Source organism: Lepidochelys kempii, chromosome 19 (genome assembly GCF_965140285.1).
Source record: "Lepidochelys kempii isolate rLepKem1 chromosome 19, rLepKem1.hap1, whole genome shotgun sequence".
In the NCBI taxonomy this organism is placed as follows: domain Eukaryota; kingdom Metazoa; phylum Chordata; order Testudines; family Cheloniidae; genus Lepidochelys; species Lepidochelys kempii.
In genome coordinates this window covers 14,452,397-14,479,060 of record NC_136398.1, presented here as the reverse complement: position 1 = coordinate 14,479,060, position 26,664 = coordinate 14,452,397, and the positions used below count along the sequence as shown (strand labels likewise).

General features: G+C 44.6%; 1 protein-coding gene across 1 annotated transcript in view; it reads left to right on the top strand.

The window, feature by feature from the left end:
• Nucleotides 1-25,305, top strand: part of MATN1 (matrilin 1) — a 37,300-nt gene extending 11,995 nt beyond the window's left edge. Inside the window, exons 3-8 of the mRNA XM_073317791.2 lie at nt 11,079-11,301; nt 14,179-14,304; nt 16,502-16,909; nt 22,274-22,426; nt 23,339-23,419; nt 25,256-25,305. Of these exons, the coding sequence (XP_073173892.2) occupies nt 11,079-11,301; nt 14,179-14,304; nt 16,502-16,909; nt 22,274-22,426; nt 23,339-23,419; nt 25,256-25,305 (1,041 nt within the window). The remainder of the gene's footprint in view (nt 1-11,078; nt 11,302-14,178; nt 14,305-16,501; nt 16,910-22,273; nt 22,427-23,338; nt 23,420-25,255) is intronic.
• Nucleotides 25,306-26,664: the final 1,359 nt, after the last annotated feature.

Sequence of the window (26,664 nt, the reverse complement as noted above, 5' to 3'; positions counted from 1 at the left end):
AAAGTCATATTTAGGGACCTTGGAAAGTGACTGGATTTTCATTCCTCATGTTTCCAGAGCTAACTGAGAATCTCAGCCACTGGGAGCTGCGGGCAGCCGTGCCTGTGGACGGTCAATGTAAACAAACTGTCTCGCGGCCCGCCAGCAGATTACCCCGATGGGCCGCATGTGGCCCGCGGGATGCAGGTTGCCCACCACTGATCTAGACCATCCCTGGCATGTGTCTGTCTAACCAGTTCTTAAAAACCTCTAATGATGAAGATTCCACAACCCCTCTGGGTAATTTGTTTCAGTGCTTAACCACCCTGACAGTTAGGAAGTTTTTCCTAATTTCTATCCTACATCTCCCTTGCTGCAATTTAAGCACATTAGTTCTGGTCCTGTCCTCAGTGGATAACAAGGACAATTTATCACCTTCCTCTTTATAACAACCTTCTATGTACTTGAAGACATATCATGTCCACCCTCGCTCTTCTCCAGACTAAACAACCCCCCCCCCTTATTTTCAATCTTCCCTCATAGGTCATGTTTTCTATACCTTATATCATTTTTTGCTCTCTTCTGGATTTCCTCCAATTTGTCCACATCTTTCCTGAAGTATGGTGCCCAGACACAGTACTCCATTTGAGGCCCCATCAATGCTGGGTAGAGTGGAAGAATTACTTCTTGTGTCTTGCTTACAACACTCCTGGTAATACATCCCAGAATGATGTTCGCTTTTTTTGCAACAGTGTTATATTGTGGACTCATATTTAGTTTCTGATCTACTATAACAGTACTCCTTCCTAGGCACTCATTTCCCATTTTGTATTTGTGCCACTGATTGTTCCTTCCTAACTGGAGTACTTTGCATTTGTCTTTATTGAATTTCATCCTATTTATTTCAGACCATTTCTCCAGTTTGTTAAGATAATTTTGAATTCTAATTGTGATGGATTGGATCACAGAAACTCCCTTTGGGACTGCCACCTGATGTGCGGAAACTACCTCTGAGCTTGTTTTCCCTGCCAGCTTGGGACTTCAGTGCCCTGCCTGGTTGTGCCAGACATGCTAGCCTGCTACAAACACAGACCCAGGTCTGAACTACATCCCCCCAAAGCTGCAAGCTTAACTGAAAACAGCTTAAGAAGTGTTCCTGCCTCCAACACTCAGATACCCAATTCTCAATGGGGTCCAAACGCCAAATAAACCTCATAAATTGTTCGCCCTCTATAACACTGATAGAGAGATATGCACAACTGTTTGTCTCTCCCCCCCCCCCAGTATTAATACATACTCTGGATTAATTAATAAGTAAAAAGTGATTTTATTAAATACAAAAGGTAGGATTAAGTGGTTCCAAGTAATAACAGACAGAACAAAGTAAATTACCAGAAAAAAAAATAAAACACGCAAATCTAAGTCTAATACAGTAAGAAAGTGATTACAGATGAAATCTCACCCTCAGAGATATTCCAATAAGCTTCTTTTACAGACTAGCCTCCTTCTAGTCTGCGTCCAGCAGTCACTCCCACCCCACTAGTTACTGTCACAGAATCACAGAATAGAATCACAGGGTTGGAAGGGACCTCAGGAGGTCATCTAGTCCAAGCCCCTGCTCAAAGCAGGACCAATCCCCAATTTTTGTCCCAGATCCCTAAATGGCTCCCTCAAGGCTTGAACTCACAACCCTGGGTTTAGCAGGCCAATGCTCAAACCACTGAGATATCCCTCCCCACTTTGTTCCTGTTTCTTTCAGGCATCTCCTTGGGGTGGAGAGACTTGAGCCAGCAGAAGACAAAATGGAGGGGGTTTCCCAAGGACTTATATAGTTTCTCTCTTGTGGGTGGAAACCCCTCTCCCCCCGCCCCCCGTGTAGAATCCAGCTACAAAATGGAGTTTTGGAGTCACATAGGAAAGTCACATGTCCATGCATGACTCAGTTTTCTACAGGATGTTCCCAGGAAAGCTCAGATGTGGACTGGCGTCTATCAAGGTTCATTGTTAACCAAGTACTCCCAATTACTTGAATAACACCTTCACACAATGGTGACCAAATCTACCTTAGGTGTTTTCTACAGCAAACACTTTAAATACAAGCATAGAGCCAACGCTCAAACTTCAGATATAAAAATGATACACACATACAAATAGGATGAATACATGTAGAAGAACATAACCTTTGCAAAGATGTTACATGGCATATCTAGCATTAAACATATTCCAGTTATGTCATATTTACACTCATAAGCCTATTTCCATAAAGCATTATGGGGTGCAATGTCACACTAATTGTGTCCTCCAAAGCACTTGCAACCCCTCCCAGCTTAGTATTGTCCGGAAACTTTATAAGTGTACTCTCTATGCCATTAGCTAAAACATTTATGAAGCTACTGAATAAAACCAGACTCAGGACAGATCCCTGTGGGACCCCACCTGATATGCCCTTCCAGCTTGACTGTGAACCATTGATAATTGCTCTCTGAGTACACAGTTTTTCAACCAGCTGTGCACCCCTTTTATAGCAGGTTTGTCTAGCCTATGTTTCGCTAGATTGCTTATGAGAAAGTCATGTGAGACAGTATCAAAAGCCTTCCTAAAGTCAAGATATATCCCCACCCACAAGGATAGTTATCCTGTCAAAGAAGGATATGAGTTTGACATGATTTGTTCTTGACAAACCCCTGTTGATTGTTATTTATCACTATTCTATTCTAGGGGCTTACAAATTGATTTTTTGATTATTTGCTCCATTATCTTTCCAGGTACTGAAGTTAAGCTGATTGGTCTGTAATTCCCTGGGTTGTTCTTATTCCCCTTTTTATAGATTGACACTATATTTGCCCTTTTCCAGTCCTCTGGGATCTCTCCCATCCACCATGAGATCTCAAAAGATAATTGCTAATGGGTAAGAGATCTTTTCAACCAGTTCCGTAAGTATTCTAGGATGCATTTTGTCAGACCCTGAGACTTGGAGACATCCAGCTTGTCTAAGTAATACTTAATTTTTTCTTTCTCTATTTTAGCCTCAGATCCTACCCCATTTATACAGATGTTTACTATGTTAGTCTTTCGATAAGTGATAACATTTCTGGTGCAGAGCAGGGTGATGGGTTTTCCTTTCACCTTTCCCAGTTTTTCCTTATTTTTTTAAAATTGATTGCTGTTTAATAAATTGCATTTGCTTTGAGCTGTATGTAGTGATCAGTGGGTCAGAGAAGCATCCAGTGCAGAGAGAGCACCCAGGAGTGGGGACACCCTAGCTCCTGCCCTAAGTGACCACGACAAGGTTGGGGGTCGAGCCCCCCAGGAATCCTGGGCCCAGCCTTGTTGAGGTTATGAGGAGTCTGCCACACAGGAGAGTGGAAGGGGAGCCCTCGAGGTAAGGCAGGCCTCTGGGTAAAGGAATTGGAAGCGAAAACTCAAATCCTTTCACAAGCCCATTTCATTGGGTTAGTGTATAAAAGACGGAAGAGTCCCCCACAATAGCGGGACCATTCCCCCACTTAGATATATTTGAGTTTCAGGTCGTTAAAGGTCTCGTGGTTAATCCAGGATGGGGGTACGGGGAGTTGAATCTCTATGGACCATTTGGTCTTCGGCTTCTTTGTTGACAGTGCCAGCAAGAGTGCCAGTTAGTACCAAATTGTGGTGGTGGTTTTTGAGACTTGCGTTCATCAAATGCACCTTATGCAGGCCACAAAACAGCTGTCGAACTGTGTCAAAGCCCTTGTCTAGCTCTGCCTTCTCAATACACACTAGGATGCTATGCTTGAATCCCATGTACAGGATCCCAAGTGTTTTTAAGCTTTCTTGAGTCTGAGCAGAGTTTAGGAACATTTTTGGGGGGCAGATCCTCTGGGGAGCACCCTATTCTGAGAGCTGAGACCCCCACCATCTAGCTACCTAGTGCTGGCTCCTCCAGACTCCCCAGTAGCCTCTGCTCACCCTTTCCCCGAGCTCCAACCTCACGGGCACTCTGATTACACTTGACCTCTCCGGGGACACATGATAATTGAAGCACATAACACACAGACTTTGCAAATGGGTTCCCAAACCAGTCACTCTACTGCAGACAGCACAAAAAATATACAGATCCAGACAAAACAATAAAACACCTGTATGCCCTTTCCTCACCACTCTGGAGCATTCTTCAGGATTTGGGTCAGTGTCCTTTCTGGATTCCAAATCCTCTCTCCTGGACCTCTCTTCTCATGGCTTCTCCACTGAAGCATGTTGTCTGCTCTCTCTCTCCGGTCCAGCCAGCTTCCTTTGACCTTGGCTGGTTCCTTGGTCAAAAAATATCCCCTTTCCCTCCAAAATCCTGTGCCTTTGTTTTACTGATGTTTAATTGCACTGGGTGCCTGTGAGAGGATAAACTGAAGTATCTGACTGGCCTTTTCTATACCATTATTATTATATATACTTCCACCTTATCCTCTCTTCCTCTACATCTTTTCAGATTAAATAAATAGCTACAGGCTTTTTATTTCCTTCTCATATGAAACACACCCATCACTCAATCCGACTTTGCCCCACAGACCTCTCTCCATTTTTCTCTATCTTCTTCAGCCCTTCTCTAATTTAGCTGTCTATTTTAAGATGAGGAGACCAAGGCTGGGTTGAGGTTAGGATGTACCATTGATTTATATAATGCCATTATAATATTTTCCATATCCTTCTCTGTTCCTTTGTTTAATATAGCCTGACATTGATATGCTGCTTTGACTATTGTGTACAGTGAACAGACAGCTTTCTTGTCAGGATCTTTATCCCACTAATCCATTCCAAGTAGTTTAACATAATTCCTTCCAATGTGCATTATTGCCCTGCTCTGGTCTGTGCTGCCATCCATATCACCCCAGTTCTTCTGAGCTCTTCACAATTCCCCTTCATTTTTACTAGCCTAAAAAATGTCACCCCATCAGCAAATCAGGCTAACACACAGTTCATCCCATTGAGCTACAGCAATTTACATCAACTCAGGACCCACCCCATAAAGTCAATTCTTAGTCCTCATTCCTGAGCAGACCGCTAGGTAGAGAACTGGCCATTTTCCCCTTGCTTTATCTTCCTATCTCTCAGCCAGATCTTTATTCACTGCAGGTCTTTCCATTTCTTTTTCATTCTCCACGGTTACGGAGTTTCCTAGTGTGTCATGGGAGGGACTTTATAGACAGACATTTTGCAGTTTTTACTTCCTTTCTTAAATGCTTTGTTCTTGTTATCATCTTTCAAGACTGAAGTTTTTGATTTCCCATCTTGTGAGCCAAATTCCATCCTGGCTACACCCACTGTATTCAGTGGGGCTGACCGGTTAGAATTCTAAACAATGCAGGTGTAAGCGGGGGAACAGTCCCGCTCTTGTGGGGAACTGTCCTGGCTTCTGCACTACCCCGGTGAAGTGGGCTAGTGAAAGGATCTGAGTCCTCGCTCCCACTTCCTTTACCCAATGGCCTCCCTGCCCTTGAGGACTCCCCTTCCACTCTCCTGTCTGGCAGAGTCCTCGCAACCCCAACAAGGCTGGGCCCAGGATTCCTGGGGGGGGGTCAACCCCCAACCCTACTGTTGTCACCTAGGACAGGGGCTAGGGTGTCCCCACTCCGGGGTACGCTCTCTGCACTGGGCACTTCTCTGACCCACTGACCATTACATACAAGTTAAAGCAAATGCAAGTTATTTAATCAACAATTAATTTTAAAAAGAATAAGGAAAAATGGGAAAGGTTGAAGGAAACACATCAACCCGCTCTGTGGCAGGGAACATCACAAACAGCGTCTCTGGAGTGTCCGGGCAGTTCACAATCTGTTCCTTGTAAGTCCCAGGCCCCTTCTCCGGCCCTGGCTGTGCTGCAGGGCTGCTGTGGGTTGGACACTTGCTCTGGTGGTGGCCACAGGCTCTCAGGCTCTAAGAGGTAGGACCCTTCTGCCCAGTGCCGCCCCCGCCCTGTCGGGGTTATGATCCAAGCCTGGCCTGCAGAGCCTCTTGGCTGAGGCGTCTCCCTGTGCTGGGCCCGCTGCCCAGGGTCCCCCGCGGTCTCCCCAGCTGCTCACCACACCCAGCTCCTGACGGCTCCAGCCCCAGCTCCACTCGGTCTCAGCCCTGCTGCTGCTGCTCTGCCTCCAGCTCCCTGGGCTGCTTCTCTGGCCCCTCTGGCTCTGGTTGCTGCAGCTCTGCTCCCAGGACAGGTCTGCTCTGCCGGCTGCTTCCGTGACTCTGCTCCCAGCACTGACCTGCTTCCTGGGCTGCTTTTCTGGCCCCTCTGGCTCTGGTTGCTGCAGCTCTGCTCCCAGGACAGGGTCTGCTCTCCCTGGGGCGCTTTTCTGGTCCCTCGGGATCTGGCCCAGCTCTGCTCCCTGGCTTAGCTCGGCCCCACTCTGTCCGACCCAGGCAAATCCAGCTCAAACGGAGAATGGGACCTCCCTGGCCTCCTGACTCCCTGGTTAGCCTGCCCGCCCTATCATTCAGGCTCACCTGGAGCATTGGCCTCTCCCCATTTGTCCTGGAGGTTGTCAGTCAGGGTCCTGATTTCTCATAGACCCTTCCCCTTTTAGTACTGGGAGCTAGCCAATCAAAACACCCCCACTGAATGTTAGTAAGGGGGCAGCAGTCCCCTTACACAGGTGCTGGGCTAATTCTGCTTCTGTTAAAGTCAATAGAAAAAACTGCTATTGACTACAGCAGGAGCAGAGCAAGGTCAAAACCTCATGCTTTTGAAAATCCACACCAGTGTTTCCAGATGTCTAGGACATGTGCTAGGAGGACCCCAAGAGCATTGGCCCAGCTGTGCTCCCAGAGGGAAGAGGCATAAAAGGACCACGGTAAATATATTTGCTTTACATCTCTCCTGTAGCCCAAAGCAAAGGTCTGGCTACTCCACCACCAAAGGCTGCAGGGACTGTGGCCTATTGCTGTCTTCCTTTAGGAACAGCAAGAATTGGATCATCATATTGCAAAGAACATTACAAAAGTGAGGAGGGTATTCACATATTCATTCGCCTGACAAGGTGTGGGGACTGCATTCATTGCTACAGTGAGAACCCTTGAAAACATCCAGTTATGCCTTCAGTATTTAGATATGCCTGCCTCAGAATCCACAGGATTGCCTCCACGTCCCTATACTGATGTGAGGAATACCTTGGAATTGCTGCAAATACGGATTTATCCTAGTTCGCTAAGGGCTAGATCATGTCACTAGAGCACAGGCCTTGGTAAGGGCCAGTGGCCTGCTGCCCACCCCTGGAGCAGTGCAGGGAGGAGTCTGGAGTTGGGACAATCAGAGACTTGTAGAGAAAGTGAACCATAATGGTGGAAATTTTTGAACCTCAAAAAATGTAAGGTTCAGTTCAGAGTCAGTTGGGGGCCAGGGTGGCGATTCAGCTCAGCTATTTTATCAAACCAGTTTATCCATCCCTCATACTTCTCTGATTATGACCCTCTGCACTTGTCATAGGCTCCCCCTACTACAGACCCTCTTCTCAGCCCACTCAGCAAGGCTGCTATGTCACTATTAGCATAGCATCACCTAGTGGCCCTGGTGTGTCTTTGGCTCTTTACCCAAGAAAAACACTACAAAGAAACCACACAGGCTCTGTGTTTCATGTACCGCATGCTGGGCAACAACATGAGCGACTCCCTGCTTGTAAAACAAAACTGGCTCTTTATTAAGAGAACTAATGACAGAGATGCTGCAACTCCAGCCAGTGTCCCAGCCATGTGCACACAGAATGACTTCCTGGTGCTTCCTCCAAATGCTTCCTCCCTCCAACCTGTGCTCCTCCCTCCAAGTTCATGCAGGTTGCTAGACTCAGGTGGATCCCAAATATACACAAACATGAGGGCCTAGTTACATATGAATTGCTGCTCTTGTTGGTTTCTGACCATTTTTCTACCACATCGAATACAGTGAGCACAGGTAGAGAACTCAGAAAATATATTCAAAGGGTTATTATCCTATTTCTATAAACTAGAGGCCCCAACTGAGGCCAGGGCTCCATTACACCAGGCACTGGAGATACACAGAGTGAGAGGATACACCTGCACTTGGAGCGGGAGGTGTGATTCTCAACTTGTGTAGACATACGCATGCTGGCTCCTATGGAGTTAGTCCACTAAAAATAGCAGTGCAGCTGGGGCATGGGCTAGCTGTACTGAGTACAAATCCACTGGACCTCCACCGCTCACTGCTGCTTGTACTATCCCACCGATACTGTTTTTTAGCATGCTGGCTCCATAAGAGCTAGCATGGGTATGTCTACATGAGCTGGGGCTCACCCCCCTAGCTCCAGATGTAGATATAGCCACAGACAGTTCCACCATGCCAGAGAAATGCTGGGGTGGGGGAAAGGAGAAAGAGACACACTGATTGGCCCAAAGTCACAGAGCAGGTCACTGGCAAAACTGGGACAAGAACACAGGTGTCCTGATGTCCAGCCTGAGTTCGAGCCACAACGCCCTGCTGCATCCCCAGCATGCAACGCTAAACACAGGCTCAAGCAGCAAAGCTCAGGAACTGATGTGAATTTTGGGTCCTCAGCTGCTCAGAGCTTGAGTCCTAATTTCCATTGGATCCAGGCTTCTGGTTGGATATCAGACATCCCCAGGGATCAGATTTGTGGTTTTGGTTCAGGCCCATATCCGATCTGTGCAGGTTGTCAATGGGCTTAAAGAATCACAGAATCATAGAATATCAGGGTTGGAAGGAACCTCAGGAGGTCATCTAGTCCAACCCCCTGCTCAAAGCAGGACCAATCCCCAACTAAATCATCCCAGCCAGGGCTTTGTCAAGCCTGACCTTAAAAACTTCTAAGGAAGGAGATTCCACCACCTCCCTAGGTAGATAAACTCTACTCTGAATAAGGCAGAGCAGGGACTTGAAGGTCTTCTACATCCTTGCTTAATGCTATAACCACCAGGTTGTTGAGCGTGAGACATTCTGTCTCTGATGAAAAAAGCACTATCTATGTCATTGCAAAGAGGAGTGAGGAAATAATGTGCTTTTAGCGAAATTTCATTTCAACCAAAATGTTCCAATCAGCTGTAGTTTTAACTCCAATTTTTACAGCTCCCAAAAGGTTAAGGTCATTCCACTAAGTGCATGAATTTATGGGCACTTATCAGAATAGAAGGCTCACATCTTTTGAGGTTTGCTCATCTTTGATATAAACCAAGGGCCAGATCCTGGCATCAGATGAGATTGCCCCCCACAGCAATGGAGGGCAGCCTTAAAGCTACCCTAACTAAGCAACTGGTGAGTTCTCTATCCAAGTTCTCTCTGATTAGCCCTGACTAAATAATAGATTGTTTGGTTCAATGGCCGAACTGAAGATATGGATAAACATTGGTTTGTTTTGAACTGAAACTCCGGGATTTTTGTTTTTTCTTGCCAAAAAGAAAAACTGAAAACATTTAATATGGGTCAAAAGGAAACATTTTTCAAAATGACATGTCACCTCAAACATTTTTGACATTTTTCATTCTGAAAATGTCATTTGAATTCAACAAAACTGTCATTTAAAAATGATAGTTTCAAAATGGCTCTTTTCGTTTTTTAAAAATGAACCATTTCTGACATTTTTGTTTTCATTTTATTTTAGATTAATAGATTCATAGATACTAAGGTCAGAAGGGACCATTATGATCATCTAGTCTGACCTCCTGCACAACGCAGGCCACAGAATCTCACCCACCCACTCCTGCGACAAACCTCTCACCTATGTCTGAGCTATTGAAGTCCTCAAATTGTGGTTTAAAGACTTCCAGGAGCAGAGAATCCTCCAGCAAGTGACCCGTGCCCCATGCTACAGAGGAAGGCGAAAAACCTTCAGGGCCTCTTCCAATCTGTCCTGGAGGAAAATTCCTTCCCGACCCCAAATATGGCGATTAGCTAAACCCTGAGCATATGGGCAAGATTCACCAGCCAGATACCCAGGAAAGAATTTTCTATAGTAACTCAGATCCCACCCCATCTAACATCCCATCAGGCCTATTTACCATGAATATTTAAAGATCAATTAATTACCAAAATCATGTTATCCCATCATACCATTTTGTCTGAAACGATTTGCTAGATTTTACCCAAATTCATGAATAGTTTTGATACCCCCAAAAATGCATTTCTTGGTGAATTTACTGTTTGCCAAAAACATTCCCCCTGCTCTTCTTGTGATTTCTATTGTGTAAATGTGAAGGTGAATAATACACAAGCGATGGAGTATGGTAGTAAATGCTGATTCTCAGCTTAAACTTAATGACCTGTGTGTTGATGGGTCACTGAAAATTCTACTGCTGCGGTTCAATTAGCTATTTCTTGAATTTTTCTTCTCACATTTCTTTATCTTCTCTATTACCGAGGGCATTTGCCTGTGAAACAGATTTGGTTTGGTTTAGCAGTTCACTCAGCTTCATTGAAGCCAATGATAATTTTGCCATTGACTTAAATGTGCCTGTATCTTACCCCTGCTGTTTATAGCGGGGACCTAGGAGTCAAAAATGTTGACTCTGTCACTAACCTTAAGCAAGCCATTTCTTCTCTCTATGCCTCAGTTTTCTCATCTGTAAAATGGAGATAAAGCTTAATCATCTAATGTTTGCCAAGTGCTTTGATATCCTCAGATGGAGTTAAAGGCACTGTTATCGGCCCAATTCCCTCCTCCAGCCTTACTTAGTCAGAACTCCCATTGACTTCAGCAGGAGTTTCGGGTGAGCAATAACTGTTGAGTTTGATCCAGTGTTAATGCTGTGTGTTAAGAAGGCTGTCTTTACTCTGTTTTCCTTAAATCTGGTATCATCCAGCCAACCCCTATTTAAGATGTTTAAGATAATGTCAATTTAACCCCTGCAGCCCAGAAATGAACAAACCATGGTGGCAGACAAAATGGCCATGCTGATTTTCTGGTGTGTTGTGGGGAAAGGAAATAATGGTTCCACTTTTTGTACGGGGCTTTAACTCCACGGATATGAAGAAGTTAGTTATTGAGCCAGATTCCTCCCTAAGCAAACACTATGCTCACATCCATGTTGTAGAAAAACTACCGTGCTGGATTGCAGGGGGACAGTCCATCATCTCTTCTCTTTGCTTCCCTTCCTCTTCTCCTTAGGTGGCAATCATTGTGACAGACGGACGCCCCCAGGATGGTGTAAAGGATGTATCAGCAAGGGCAAGAGCCCTTGGCATTGAGCTGTTTGCCATCGGCGTGGGCCGAGTGGACATGAACACTCTTCGGCAAATGGCCAGCGAGCCGCTGGATGAGCATGTGGACTATGTAGAGAGCTACAGCGTCATTGAGAAACTGGCCACGAAATTTCAAGAGGCCTTCTGTGGTAAGTCCTAAAGGAGCAACAAAAGGATCTGAGGTGGGGGGCATACCTTCCTTGTTGAACAGACAGGAACAAAGGAATATAGCAATTACCAGACTGAATCCGAACAGCCCTTAAAGGCACAGTCCCCAGCTATCACAAGTGTTACTTGTAGGTGTGAATAGGAGTTTGCAGGAGATTCATACTCTCATAATATGTATTACAGTAGCTCGAAGAGGCACCATCCAAACACAAGAAGACAGTCCCTGGCCCAAAGAGCTTACAATCTAACTACACAAACAAAGTCTAGGAACAGACATAGGAACCAACTTACCCAAAGTCAAATGCCATCTGACTTGTTATGGAGACCATGGCTGCCTCAGTTTCCCTGACTATAAAATGGAGCTAATGTGCCGCTGAGCCAGCAGAAGCTAGTACATAGAACAGGGGCTGGATGGCAAAAGACCTGAGTTCTGTTCCCAGGACTTCACCTCACTGCTTTATTTTCCCCAGTGATGAAATGATGATGATACTTATCTCCCTTTGTGAAGGTCTTAGAGATCCACAAGGAGGAGGATTCACCTTGGTGCACCAGGACAGCTCAAGGCCTAGGCAACTTAAGGCCTATTTTGAGCACTCAAGTGGGACTTAAATGGTGCATAGTTCCTGTCTGTATCCTCTGTCCAGGGTTGAATTTGCTCTTTTCTACACTGCAGATGTGCTAACACACTCATTATGGTAGGGTTGCTTATAAATGCTAGGGGTTAATATTTCTTTGTTTAGAACAATCAGAAGGCTTGAGCATTCTTGTATTTGTACTCCTCCTCCTCCCCTTCTGTCTCTCCCCCCACCCCATATATATGGACCAGATGGAAAGTCTCCCATTGACTTTAATGGACTTTGAATCAGGCCCTGTGGTTGTGGTAGAGCCAGGTAAATACTGACATACACTATTTCCTACAAATACTTGCCTGATTTGTAAATGAATTGGTTCCCCCAGATTTGTTACACCTTTGTGTTTGCTTTCGACCAACACTGATGCACTCGGGCCTGATTTTCAGAGCTGAGTACTGGATGTGCCTACTGACTTCAATTCCAGTTTTGTTTGCTCAGGCCCAGGTCAAGTTCTACCGGCACTTGTGTTCGCAGACAGAAAATTTAAAGCTGAATGTGCAAGTATTACTGTAAAATGAACTTTAAGTTTGCTTGTGCACTAATCTAAGCAGAGAACAGCAATGATCTCATGTGATTTATTGGACTAAGCACAACTAACCCATACTGCTGGAAGAGTGAATGTTGGCTATTCACAGTTATTCATGGTCAATTCAAAGAATAACAAAAATTACAAAATTTTCATTAAACAATGTTGAATAGTGAAGTAAATTGTGGTCTACTGCTGTGGGTGTTGGAGAAAGAGTTGTCCAGTAGATAGGGTATTGCACTCGAACTGTGGAGACATTGGCTCTATTCCTGGCTCTGCCACCGAGTTGCATGACATAAGAACATAAGAATGGCCATACTGGATCAGATCAAAGGTCCATCTAGCTCAGTATCCTGTCTTCTGACAGTGGCCAATGCCAGGCGCCCCAGAGAGACCCTGAGCAAGTCACTGTCTCTGTGTGCCTCAGTTCCCCATCTGAAAAATCAAGATAATAACTCTTATTTCCCTTGGTGCTTTAAGATCTGCAGCATAAAAGAACATTAAAACAGCCATACTGGGTAAGAACAATGATGCATCTAGCCCAGTATCCTGTCTTCCAACAGTGGCCAGTGCCAGATGCTTCAGAAGGAATGAACAGAACAGGCAATCATCCTGCTATGAGCAATGTGTTATTAAATGAGGACTTATTATTGGCTCAACTTGAGTTTATAGAAGGGGAGAACATTAAAGCACATGCTGTGCAGGCACATAGAGGAACACAAGTCTCGTGCCGTGTTTGCGGATGATACTAAACTGGGAGGAGTGGTAGATACGCTGGAGGGGAGGGATAGGATACAGAAGGACCTAGACCAATTGGAAGATTGGGCCAAAAGGAATCTGATGAGGTTCAATAAGGATAAGTGCAGGGTCCTGCACTTAGGACGGAAGAACCCAATGCACAGCTACAGACTAGGGACCGAATGGCTAGGCAGCAGTTCTGCGGAAAAGGACCTAGGGGTGACAGTGGACGAGAAGCTGGATATGAGTCAGCAGTGTGCCCTTGTTGCCAAGAAGGCCAATGGCATTTTGGGATGTATAAGTAGGGGCATAGCGAGCAGATCGAGGGACGTGATCGTTCCCCTCTATTCGACATTGGTGAGGCCTCATCTGGAGTACTGTGTCCAGTTTTGGGCCCCACACTTCAAGAAGGATGTGGATAAATTGGAGAGAGTCCAGCGAAGGGCAACAAAAATGATTAGGGGACTGGAACACATGACTTATGAGGAGAGGCTGAGGGAGCTGGGATTGTTTAGCCTGCAGAAGAGAAGAATGAGGGGGGATTTGATAGCTGCTTTCAACTACCTGAAAGGGGGTTCCAAAGAGGATGGCTCTAGACTGTTCTCAATGGTAGCAGATGACAGAACGAGGAGTAATGGTCTCAAGTTGCAGTGGGGGAGGTTTAGATTGGATATTAGGAAAAACTTTTTCACTAAGAGGGTGGTGAAACACTGGAATGAGTTACCTAGGGAGGTGGTAGAATCTCCTTCCTTAGAGGTTTTTAAGGTCAGGCTTGACAAAGCCCTGGCTGGGATGATTTAACTGGGAATTGGTCCTGCTTTGAGCAGGGGGTTGGACTAGATGACCTTCTGGGGTCCCTTCCAACCCTGATATTCTATGATTCTATGATTCTATGGTCAAAGCGGCCTTGACACTTTCCCCTTCTGGGTCAATGTGTTTTTATTCTGTATCTTTCCTTACAGATCTGTCAGACCTCTGTGCCTCTGGAGACCATGACTGTCAGCAGATATGTGTCAGCACACCCGGGTCATACACCTGTGCTTGCAAAGAGGGCTTCACATTGAACAATGATGGGAAAACCTGCAGTGGTAAATACCATTGTGCACTCCGATATGAATGCAGCAGTGCGGTGATATGTCAGGGGGTTGTTAAGATAAAAGCAGGGTAAAAGAATAGTACCTTCATCTCAATCCCACAGGTTGTTCACCACTGAGAATTTAACAAAGTAGCTCTCCCCTAGGAAGGATCCTTACAGACTCAGGGCCTAACCGAAAGCTCACTGACGTCAATAGGGATCTTTCCATTGACTCAAACGTGCTTTGGATCAGGCTCTTGGACTGATTTACACTCTTAGCAGAAATAGTTCCTGGAAGGCACCCCGCATCGTCCAAGCAGGGGCAGATTAATCATGGGCCCCATAGATCTGTGGGACTGAACCCCAGCACGCAGAGCCCCGAGGCCCAAATGAAGCCATAGACCCATGTGGGACCCTCTCCCTGCTCGAAGAGTGGGGCGCTGGGAGGGGCAGGAGGTGGATGCTTTGGTAAGGGCTCGGTTGCCTCTTGCCTCTGAAGTTAGTCAGCAGCCACGCTGTGCACTGAGTGTGAGGCGTGATCGAAGGCAACAAAGGGGATTTACCATCACTCGCTGTGTCAGGGTCCAGTGACTTCATGGCTCTGAGATTTCTGGCAGAGCAAAACCTTCTGGTGTGTGCTCCATTCAATGCTCCCTTTTAATCCTCATACGGTCACTGCCAGTTTGAAGAAGAGACACACTGAGTAATGTGAAATAAGGAGTTTGTTAGTGGCAGAGCCGAAACCCACCCTTGGAAACATTCACGCCATTCTCATTGGCTAACCTTTTCTGGACACACCCATGAGGAGACATAATGTGACTCCAGGAATTATCACTCCTCTGGACTCCTGTGTTCTAATCACTGCCTCACCACGGATGCATTTTGGGAGTTGGGATTTGGGAGGGTCCCATGACACCAATTCACAGAATAGACCAATGCCTGTTGTTAAAATTCCCCAGTGCACACAGATTAAATGCTCCTACCTCATCTATTCCCCCATGGCCAATACTCCCCCCCTCATGAAAAGCCTGGGAGGACAAATAGACTGCAATGGGTTTTGAGGTTCAGCCAATCACATTCTCTAGCCTACCGCAGATGCTCAAACAATTATTATGTTCACTGTGCATGGAGATCCCAAGACGAAAGGCACTGTGTACCTGCCAGTGAAAAGCTTTATTATTATTGTTATTGTTATTATTATTAATTATTAGAGTTGGTTTGAATATTTTTGTCAAACTTTTTTTAAGGAAAAATTAATTTTGTCCAAAATGAACAAAAATTCTTTTTGATCAATTTTTGTTGTTAAAAATAGGAGTACTTGTGGCACCTTAGAGACTAACAAATTTATTAGAGCATAAGCTTTTGTGAGCTAAAGCCCACTTCATCAGATGCATAGAATGGAACATATAGTAAGATATATATATATACACATACCGATAAGTTGGAAGTTACCATACAAACTGTGAGAGGCTAATTAGTTAAGATGAGTTATTATCAGCAGGAGAAAAAAAACTTTTGTAGTGATGATAATTAGAGGTTATGCTCTAATGAATTTGTTAGTCTCTAAGGTGTCACAAGTTCTCCTGTTCTTTTTGAAGATACAGACTAACATGGCTGCTACTCTGAAACCTGTTGTTAAAAACGGAAACCAAAAAACCCAAAATTTTTCTGTACAAGTTTTTGGATTCCAGTAAAATAATTTGGATTTTGAGTTTTGAAAACTGAAATTTTTTTCAACTAAAACCCAAACTTTTAACTGAAAACAGTTTTCAAAAACTGAACAAACAATAGTTTTTGGTTTTTAAATTAAAAATTTTCATGGGAAATTTTGAAATAATATTAAACAGTTGTGTCTAAAATAATTGTCCTTTTTCAAACAGCTATTATTAATTATTATTATATGATTACCAAAGAATGCTTCTACACAGCCAGACACCACATGGTCACCAAAAGCTTTGATGGCGTCATAAAATCACTGGCACTGGCATAAACTGAATATCTAGCCAGACCAACTTAAGGACCTAGGTCGAGATTTATCTGAGCGGTGCTATATCTGCAAGGAAGCTACGTGCTTTTGAGATTTACTATGATTATGAGTATGGCTTTATTATTAATAAAGCCATACTGGTTTTTGTTTTCTCTCTCTCTGGTTAATTGGGAGCTGAACTTCTCACCTGTTCCCTTTGCCCTGTTCTGTTGTTTCTCCCTAGCCTGCAGTGGTGGATCTGCCACTGACCTTGTGTTCCTGATTGATGGCTCCAAGAGCGTGCGCCCGGAGAACTTTGAGCTTGTGAAGAAGTTCATCAACCAGATTGTGGATTCATTGGATGTCTCCGATCAAAATGCTCGCGTGGGCCTGGTCCAGTACTCCAGCTCTGTCAGGCAGGAGTTCCCGCTGGGACGGTACAACAACAAGAAGGACATCAAGGCAGCAGTGAAAAGGATGTCCTACATGGAGAAAGGAACCATGACAGGCCTAGCGCTGAGGCACCTCACTGAAAAGTCCTTTGATCCCTCCAGTGGAGCAAGACCTGGCGTACCCAAGGTGGGCATTGTCTTCACGGATGGACGGTCACAAGATTACATCAGCGATGCTGCCAAGAAAGCCAAGGATTCAGGTAGGCCTCCAGAATTCAGTGGCATTGGTTTTCCTTTGGGTCAAGTATTGGTCTATGTATGATGCTGATTGGCAGTCCCAGAAACCGATGTTCTCCATTCGCCATAGAACATGGGCATCAGTAGGGCAAAACTTCGGCCTACATTGTCTCAACCCCTGTCCACGTGCTTCAGTGCTGACTTAGAAGGCCCCTGATGTGGGAAAGGGGGATTTTCAGAGGGGCTTTGACTTTCAATGGGAGCTGGGTAGCTAACTCCCATAGTCCCTTTAGAAGGCCCATCCTCTGTCTCTATTCTGTGTCAGTCATCGGCCTCTTTCTGAGTCTACCAGCAAAGGAACCAGTTAGCACCTGTATGACAGAAGTTATGTTCTTTTGAGCCTTTTTAAATGGTGAATTCTTCCCTCTCTGGCTATCAGTACTCAGTCCTAGTGCAAAGTTTAAACTAAGATCTACAGGCTACACCCTTCCTCAGTGTAAGACCAGAGTAACTGTGATAACTTCAGGGGACGTACTGGCGGCTTATGTTGGTGTGACTGAGAGCAGGGTGTGGCTCGGTGCATTTGTTCTGGAAGGAATTTGCTTCAGAAATTACTGATCCCCATTTCACTCGGAGAATGGAAGTTCTGTGGCTCAACCTTTACTCCAGGGACACCACATCATAAAATCATAGAATATCAGGGTTGGAAGAGTCCTCAGGAGGTCATCTAGTCCAACCCCCTGCTCAAAGCAGGACCAATCCCCAACTAAATCATCCCAGCCAGGGCTTTGTCAAGCCTGATCTTAAAAACTTCAAAGGAAAGAGATTCCACCACATTCCTACGTAACGCATTCCAGTGCTTCACCACCCTCCTAGTGAAAAGGTTTTTCCTAATATCCAACCTAAACCTCCCCCACTGCAACTTGAGACTATTACTCCTTGTTCTGTCACCTGCTACCACTGAGAACAGTCTAGATCCATCCTCTTTGGAACCCCCTTTCAGGTAGTTGAAAGCAGCTGTCAAATCCCCGCTCATTCTTCTCTTCCGCAGACTAAACAATCCCAGTTACCTCAGCCTCTCCTCATAAGTCATGTGTTCTAGTCCCCTAATAATTGTTGTTGCCCTCCGCTGGACACTTTCCAATTTTTTCACATCCTTCTTGTAGTGCGGGGCCCAAAACTGGACACAGTACTGCAGATGAGACCTCACCAATGTCAAACAGAGGGGAATGATCACATCCCTCGATCTGCTGGCAATGCCCCTACTTATACATCCCAAAATGCGATTGGCCTTCTTGGCAACAAGGGCACACTGTTGACTCATATCTAGCTTCTCGTCCACTGTAACCTCTAGGTCCTTCTCTGCAGAACTGCTGCCTAGCCACTCGGTCCCCAGCCTGTAGCGGTGCATGGGATTCTTCCATCCTAAGTGCAGGACTCTGCACTTGTCCTTGTTGAACCTCATCAGATTTCTTTTGGCCCAATCCTCCAATTTGTCTAGGGCCCTCTGTATCCTATCCCTACCCTCCAGCATATCTACCTCTCCTCCCAGTTTAGTGTCATCTGCAAACTTGCTGAGGGTGCAATCCGCGCCATCCTCCAGATCATTAATGAAGATATTGAACAAAACCTCCCCAGGACCGACCCTTGGGGCACTCCGCTTGATACCGGCTGCGAACTAGACATGGAGCCATTGATCACTACTCGTTTGGCCCGACAATCTAGCCAGCTTTCTATCCACTTTATAGTCCATTCATCCAGCCCATACTTCTTTAACTAGACATGAGAGCAATCCTCTGCAGTGCTGGGCTTTGACTTCTGTGTTTGTTAGGTTGGTTGGGTTTCTTGTTGTCTCACATGACAATCGCACTTCCTCACATGTTCAGTTCCCACCCAGTGATGGATCTGGGGGGACAATAGGCTGACTGTGCAGTTCTGCTTAGTGCTCTAAACCACCTTTCATTCCTGGGGATGCACAAAGGCCAAACTGGCTCATGGCAGAAATTGGAGCAGCCACAGGACAGCTCTAACTTATGACAGCTAGCATGCTCCCATAGGGTCATTCCACCCACCTAGGATGGGGAGAGCATCACGATCCAGGTCTGCACTATCTTGCCCTCAGCATTGTTCTTCACTGTACCCCAACACTCCCTGTATGCCAGAGTGGTGAAAGCAGGTGGTGTTAAAATGCATCCACCGCCTTTATATCTGCTGAAGATTCCCTCTGGCTGGGGAGAATTCTCAGCAACCTATTTCATGCTGAGTTAGGGCCCCTTCATGCCATGCACAACACAATTCTGGGGGCGACTGAGCATCTGACCTTATATTTATCATAAAAGTCACTGTCAGCATCAGCTGCCTTCATGGTGGGGAAAAATAAGTTCATGGAGGATAGGACCATCAGTGGCTATTAGCCAAGATGATCAGGGAATACAACCCCATGCTCCAGGTGTCCCTAACCCTCCAACTGCCAAAAGCTGGGACTGGGTGACAGTGGATCGGTCACTCAAAGTTGCTCTGTTCTGTCCATTCCCTCTAAAGCATCTGGCACTGGCCTCTGTCAAATATAGTATAGCCAATGGCCATTGAAAGGAAGTATAGTATAGCCAATGGCCATTGAAAGGAAACCCACAGAGAACGTATTTGATGACAGCAGCACTGAGAACTAGACAATTTTTTAAAAAGTATCAGGGGGATAAATAAATCAGCCTCACAGATTAAGTAGCAGCAAGGTCCAACTGTCTAATTACGAACCAATGGGTAAAATTCACACCTGCACAAGGAACAAGCACCACTTTAATTCCACTTAAGCCCTCAAAATAGGCCTTAAATGGCACTTAAGGGATGCATGGGCCTTATGTTGGCTCTTCACACAAGGGTGAATTCTGTCGAAGTATGCACCATGCAGCATTCATTGGGGACCATACACTAATAACCCATTAGGCACATGTAAGCGGTATGGGGACTGAGCAGGAGACACATTTCTGCTGCCAGCTTCCAGTGGGTTAAAAAAATTAGAAAAGAAAAAGATACTTTAAAGACCTTGAAACATAAATATCTTGTGAGCCGCCCTCTTTTGCTGAAAAACTCAGCAAACTCTTTTGCCCAACTTCCTTGTATCCTGTTTTTTACTGAGTTAAATGGACATGGCCCTTGGGGATATGCTCATGAGTTGCTAAATGCTTCACCTCTTTTAATCTTTGGTCTTGACCATTGGACCTGACTGAGGGCTGGTGCCTAATAATGAAGATCAAACATGAGAGCAAGGATAATTGACATTTGAGAAGCAGGTTGACAGGACATGTGGGATACTGTATACAGAGTATGCATATATTGTATACAGAGTCCACAGTATGCATCCGATGAAGTGAGCTGTAGCTCACGAAAGCTCATGCTCAAATAAATTGGTTAGTCTCTAAGGTGCCACAAGTCCTCCTTTTCTTTTTGCGAATACAGACTAACACGGCTGTTACTCTGAAACCTGTATACAGAGTGTGTTTGGCTGATATATAAAAATCTTGATGTAACTCACCAACACAATTTATCTTACATAATAGTAATGGGGCCTTGAATTCTGTTTTATTATCTTTGGTTGTTGTTTTTGTTTTGTTTTTTCTATTACCAATTGTTCAGTGATCATGTTTCTTACAGGGGAAAAAATAACAGCAGCTTGTTATTACACTCTGAAAATGTTCCAGGAGCTGGAATTTAGAAGCCACATTGAAAATTCAAGTATTGTGCTTGTTTTGATCCAAAGGAACTAAGGCAACGCCATTGGGAAAAAGTTAGCGATGCTTGAATCTAAATAGGGTCAGAGATCACACAAGCATCCTGTAGTTCAGAGATAAATCTTGGCTCTATTGAAGTCAATGGCAAAACTCCCATTAATGTCAATGGGACCAGGATTTTGCCCAAGATGTGGCTTCAGACAGTTTACATGAGACCCTGCAGACCACCCAAGTACCTGCACAATTGCTCTCTCCTCACAACAGGGTTACAAACAAAACAAAAATAACACACTTGTTAGTGCCTCAAACTTAATTCTAACAGGTTATGTCTTTGCCTAAAACCGTTTCTTACTTACATCAAGCTGCTAGCATCTCCAACATTCCAGCAAAAGGGAGACAACTTTCATAAAAGGGGGCTGGCCCCTTTGTCCCTTCAGTGATAGATAACTAGGGGGTTCACTTCCCTTCTTTTTATAATCCAGTAAACCTTTGAAATGCATTCTTCTGAAGATAAAGTTCTTCTCCCCCGCTGTTTGTCTCTTCCTCTTGATTTCCCAAATCCCCTGTTGATTCATATGTAAATGTAACTTCCATTGTCTCTGGCATCACCTTGCTCAATTTACACTGGAGACCCAGGCACAGGGGCAAAACAACCTTCCTTTGTCTCGAACAAACAATCAAGTCTGCTCCCCAAACATATTTTAGAAACCTATTTCCAGAATGCACACATTCCTCTTTACACACTAACTGTACACACATTGTGCAATAATATTAATGACCAGAGGATCACCAGCTTTCATAAAAGACCTTACTCAATGCTCTTTTATAGTGCAATAAATATTGAATACAGTCAGTTGATTCAATTTTTTATTCTTTGGGATTCAGACCCTCCTGTCCTCCCCCTTGGATGTCTGGACCCTGATTCTCACAGTTGCCTGGGACAAACATTTCAGTCATTTTGGGGAGATAACAGTTTTAAAGGGTTCTTGATTTCTTTCCTTATCTTTTCACCCAACCCCTATATATAATCTCACTTTAGAACTTTTGCCACTGGATATTAAATACATCTGCCTTGGGAGATGAAAGGCAAGTGTATTTACCCAACTAGCTCTGCCCTATGAGCAGCCTAGAGGTGGGTCCAAAATAAAATTCAGATCTAGCTTCAGCCTTTCCCAGAGTTCAGCGAGGGACCTGATCCACAGTTTTGGCATGGCCCCACTGTATTGAGAAGCTTGGATACAAATCCAGAGCTGCGTTTTCCCAAATGTACAGGGATTTTGGTTTGAGTTTGTTCCTGTAATACATAAACATATCAATTCTTCCTTGGTGTTCTGAGATTACTCAATATGTGCTCTTGTAGGTCAGGTGGCCTATTCTCAGGATGCACACTCTGCATTAAATGGCCATAACCACACCCATTCCACAAGACCCTACAGCCAAGGGATTTGAAAGCACAGTGACTCCATGTGCAAATGATGTGAGTGTTCTCGAGTGTCTATCTTTGAGCATTTGGTCCATGGCCCTGTACAGTGGGGGCATCCTAGTTTGTACGCAACACATCACGTGATAAATGCAAAAAAAGACTTGCAAGCTGGCTGGGTTCTTTTGCTGCTCCAATGAGATGGTAGCAGTAGGACTGACACTCCACATTACTTGCAGGCTTTGAGATGTTTGCTGTGGGAGTGAGCAATGCTGTTGAAGATGAATTAAGGGAAATTGCCTCAGAGCCAGTGGCAGCACACTACTTCTATACTGCTGATTTCAGTACCATCAACAAGATTGCGAAGGAACTGCCGACGAAAATCTGTGTCGGTGAGTGGGGGCGAGGGCAGGAGAATGTTTACATGTGGAAAACACTGACTCCTGAAGCAAGGGGCAAAAATACACCTAGAGATTTCCACTCACAGGTGTTGGGTTGTCGTTTTTTTTGTTTCTGTGTAGGTGTGTGGTTTTATTGGGTTCTCTCTCTCTCTCTCTTTTTTTTTTTTTTTTTTTTTGGTCGAAATTCTTTGATTGAAAAAGTGTCTGCCCAAATTATAACATTTTGCACTTCTGCCGTAGTGTTTTTCAGCCAAAGGTCTCAGCATGCTTCTAAACCAGTACTTCATTAAAACATCAAGCCTTCCTGAACTGCATCACTCAGCAATTCCTCTAGGGGACTCCATCACTGGCCAATTAAACTGGCCCTCTCACCCCTTTTGCAACCAGAGGGGCACAAAAAGCCTGGACGACAGCCAAGTATCTGACTCAGATCTGTTAATTGGCTGAGAGAAGTAAGGTGCCACATGCAACTTGACGACCTTTCTGTTTGTCTGTAACACAGTCACTTTTGAACACTGCATCTGATCAATTCCAAAATTTCAGGAAATGGTGTAGTCATGAATAAGCAGAACCCTGCTGAAAATCAGAAAAGCCATATCTGGGTAATCAGAATTTTAAAAAGTATTAGGTAAATCATTGATGAAATACAAAAATTTGGATAACACACAGAGCTTGGCCTACATAAGCAATGAAGTGTGCAACCCTCTAGTTAGTTTAAAGTTAAACACAGCAATAACCATTCAGAGAATCTGGCTGAATGATGTATTGATTTCCTCCAGACTTCTGGCTGGAGAAAAAGCTTTCGCTTTATTTTACTTGCCACCATGGTTTAGGATTTGATATATTCCTTTCTTGCTCTGTCTGATGGCTGATTCATCATCACCTTTGTTCTCTTATCCACAGAGGAGGACCCATGTGAATGTAAAGCCATTGTAAAGTTCCAGACAAAAGTAGAAGACCTCATAAAGTCATTGACACGAAAACATATCCTTTAGAAGCAGCTCATTTTCACAATGTTCCATTTTCTAGAGAGAGCAGATTAGCCAGACCTTCCAGCCAGGGAGACAGATTAGTGCAATGGTCAATAAACTGGAGTAGGAGTCAGGAGACTTGGCTTCAGTGTTGAGATTCATGGCATGCACACAGAGAAGTTAGATAAAAACATTAAATACTCTTGCCGAAAGGCTACAACATAAAACTGCTTTATTACTTAGAATTCAGCACAAGAGCACGCAAGAACGGCAAAACAGAGAGAGACAAAGCAGGCTGCTCCCTATAAACAGTGTTGCAAAATTCAACCCACCTTGCTCTAGGTCTCTGCAGACTGACTCTGATCTCATGCTTTCCTGCAGACCCCCCTAGACCACAAACTGCGCCAAGAAACTCTTTACAAATTAAAGGGCCAGCCTACAATTCCAACACTGTTTTCAGAAACACCACATTCTATATCTAGATTCTGTGCAGACATTAACAAAGAAAGCAGTCCCTGCCATAGAGAGCTCACCTTCTCCAAGACAGGCAGGACACAACAGGAGGACAAGACAGACAACTAGATTGGCACTTGCCAAACCAATGCCAGCCAATAATGATGTACAAGCACCACAGCAGAGATAGGCTTCAAGGAGGGATTTGAAAGAGGTGATGGGGGCAGATTTAGGGAGATTGATGGGGAAGTTTTCCCATTCATGAGTAACACGTTTTCTCACATCAGCCCGAGAACAGGAGCAGGAGGCAGTGGAGTGGGAGTTAGCCTGGAAGGCTAGACAGTCAAAGGGAGTTTTGAGGAGGGACTTGAAGCAGGACTGAGGACTCCTGCCATGTCAGAGAAGGGAGGCTCTCTAAGAGCGGGTAAGCAAAGAAGCACACAAGAATAATGGAAAGAGACAGAAGAAAGCAAGAGGCAGGGAGTGGGCAGAATAGAGTGGCCCTGCTGCAAGGTACGTGCTAAATACAAATCTACCAGCACTTCATCACAAGGAGACACTGCTTTAAGTATGCAATTGATGCCTGTTCCTACAGAGTCAATGGCAAAATTCCAGTTCACTTCAGTGAGAACAGGAGCGTTGTACTGCATCATAGGGAGACCTTCAATTTAGCAGACAAGGGCAGAACGAGAGCCAGTGGCTGGATGTAGAAGTTGGAGAAATTCCAGCTGGAAATAAGTTACAACTTTTTAACAGTAAGTGTAATTGATAAATTACTGGGAGAACTCACTGAGGGATAAGGTAGATTCGCCACCACTTGGTGTCTGTCCACTGAGCTTGGATGTCTTTCTAAGTCAGATGCTATAGGTCAGCCCCAAGTTACCAGACCCCACAGTGTCACTTACGGAGTAAATTCCCTCCTCTGTAGGTATCATTGGGTAAAATTCTAAGCTTGATGTTATGCAGGAGGTCAGACTATATCAATGTTTCTCAATCACTGGCTCATAACCCCAAGAGGGGACACAAAAAGCAATCACAGGGTTGCAAGGCATTGAAAATGTTATGAGAATCTAAAATAAAGAAAATCTCAGTCTGAGCTTCCCGCACAAACTTATCCTTCAAGGTCATCATCTCAAAACACACACAGAGATCATTGTTACGTTTTTTATTCTTGCTTTTTATAGTAAACGTAAGGCAGTTGTAAAAATGTTTGACTTCAAATACAGGGTCAGCAACCTGAAAAGGTGGCGAAACCATGGACTAGATTATCATAATTGGCCAGATCCTCAGCAGACATACATTGGGGTATCGCCATTGACTTTGAGTTAATCTAGTTGAGGATCTGGCATGGGAATCACTGAAATGCACTGCCATTTTTTCCTTAACTCTTGCTCACTGGAAGCTGTGACAAAAAGGATTGCAGCCCTGGAAAACAAGATCATCTAAACACCCAGAGCACTATTATATTTCTCCTTCCTAATGTAACAGAATTGTTCCAGAAGACCTTCATGCATACACAGGAGCAACTCAGCCACAGCACTACATCCAGCTTTCTAAATAAAAAAAAAAAAAGAAGGAAAAAAAAGTCTAGTCTAGCTGAATTCTTTTAAAAAGGAAACATTATAATGTTAGAGCAGACATCATATTAAAGGGCAAAGCACTGTGAATCACTGGGTGCCAAAATGTGTGAATGTCCCTTGCATCCTATAGTATACATATATAAAAACCCAGAAATATATTTTTTAATCTAAAGCTTAATATATAAGGGAGGAGGGATAGCTGGGGGGAGGGATAGCTCAGTGGTTTGAGCATTGGCCTGCTAAACCCAGGGTTGTGAGTTCAATCCTTGAGGGGGCCATTTAGGGATCTGGGGCAAAAATTGAGGATTGGTCCTGCTTTGAGCAGGGGGTTGGACAAGATGATCTCCTGAGGTCCCTTCCAACTCTGATATTCTATGATTCTATATATATATATATATATATATATTGTTACTAAGTACTTGATTATGAGTTCTGTGAATCCTTGCTGTGTTCTTTGGCATCTTTTGTTTCTGTGCATACTGAAATGTTATTTAAGAATCAAATTGGATTAAAAGCAACTTGAATCCTGAGCATGAAACCCTACCCCACAGATGACCAATGTATTATTATAAGCACAAAGCATTTATCAGTAAGTAGGTGAAACTAAGCAGTGATTGCTGAGTGTGGCATTGGAGATGTGCTAGGATGGGACACTCCTGCAGCCAGGTTCGACCCACAGCTACTGTACAGTAGACAAAAGTAAGCTCAGTTCTCCTAGTCAATTAATACCCCTGCAATGTTTTGGCTAGCCAGCACCTGTCCCATGTTTGGCCTTCCATGGTGAAGTTCTGAACTGCACAATGAACCCACCCATACACGGTTTTATGTCACCGTAGGTAGTGCTACCAGCACCAATCCCATGGGATATGCCGCTACCCGGCTGCTGGGTTCTGTGGTTCCTTCTATCAACGTTCTCAAAAATGAAGTTATGGTGCCCTCTCTGCCTGCAGGGCACCAGCTCCCTCTCCAGTCCCATGTCTGGAGGCAGCTCTGCTTTTCATATTTTGATCATCTCATTTCAATGTGCCAGACATTTAGACCCATTTCCCTTCCCGGCTGGTGGTGAGCCAGGCTATACAAACAACCATCATGGTCCAGAGGTGTCTGACGTTGCATGCCACACCGAGTTGTAGTCGCCGTGGCAGATGATGTTAAGCAGGGAGTATCCGGTCTCAGCGACGCATGCCACGTTACACATCCCTCCAAATGTGAGCATGAGTGGTTG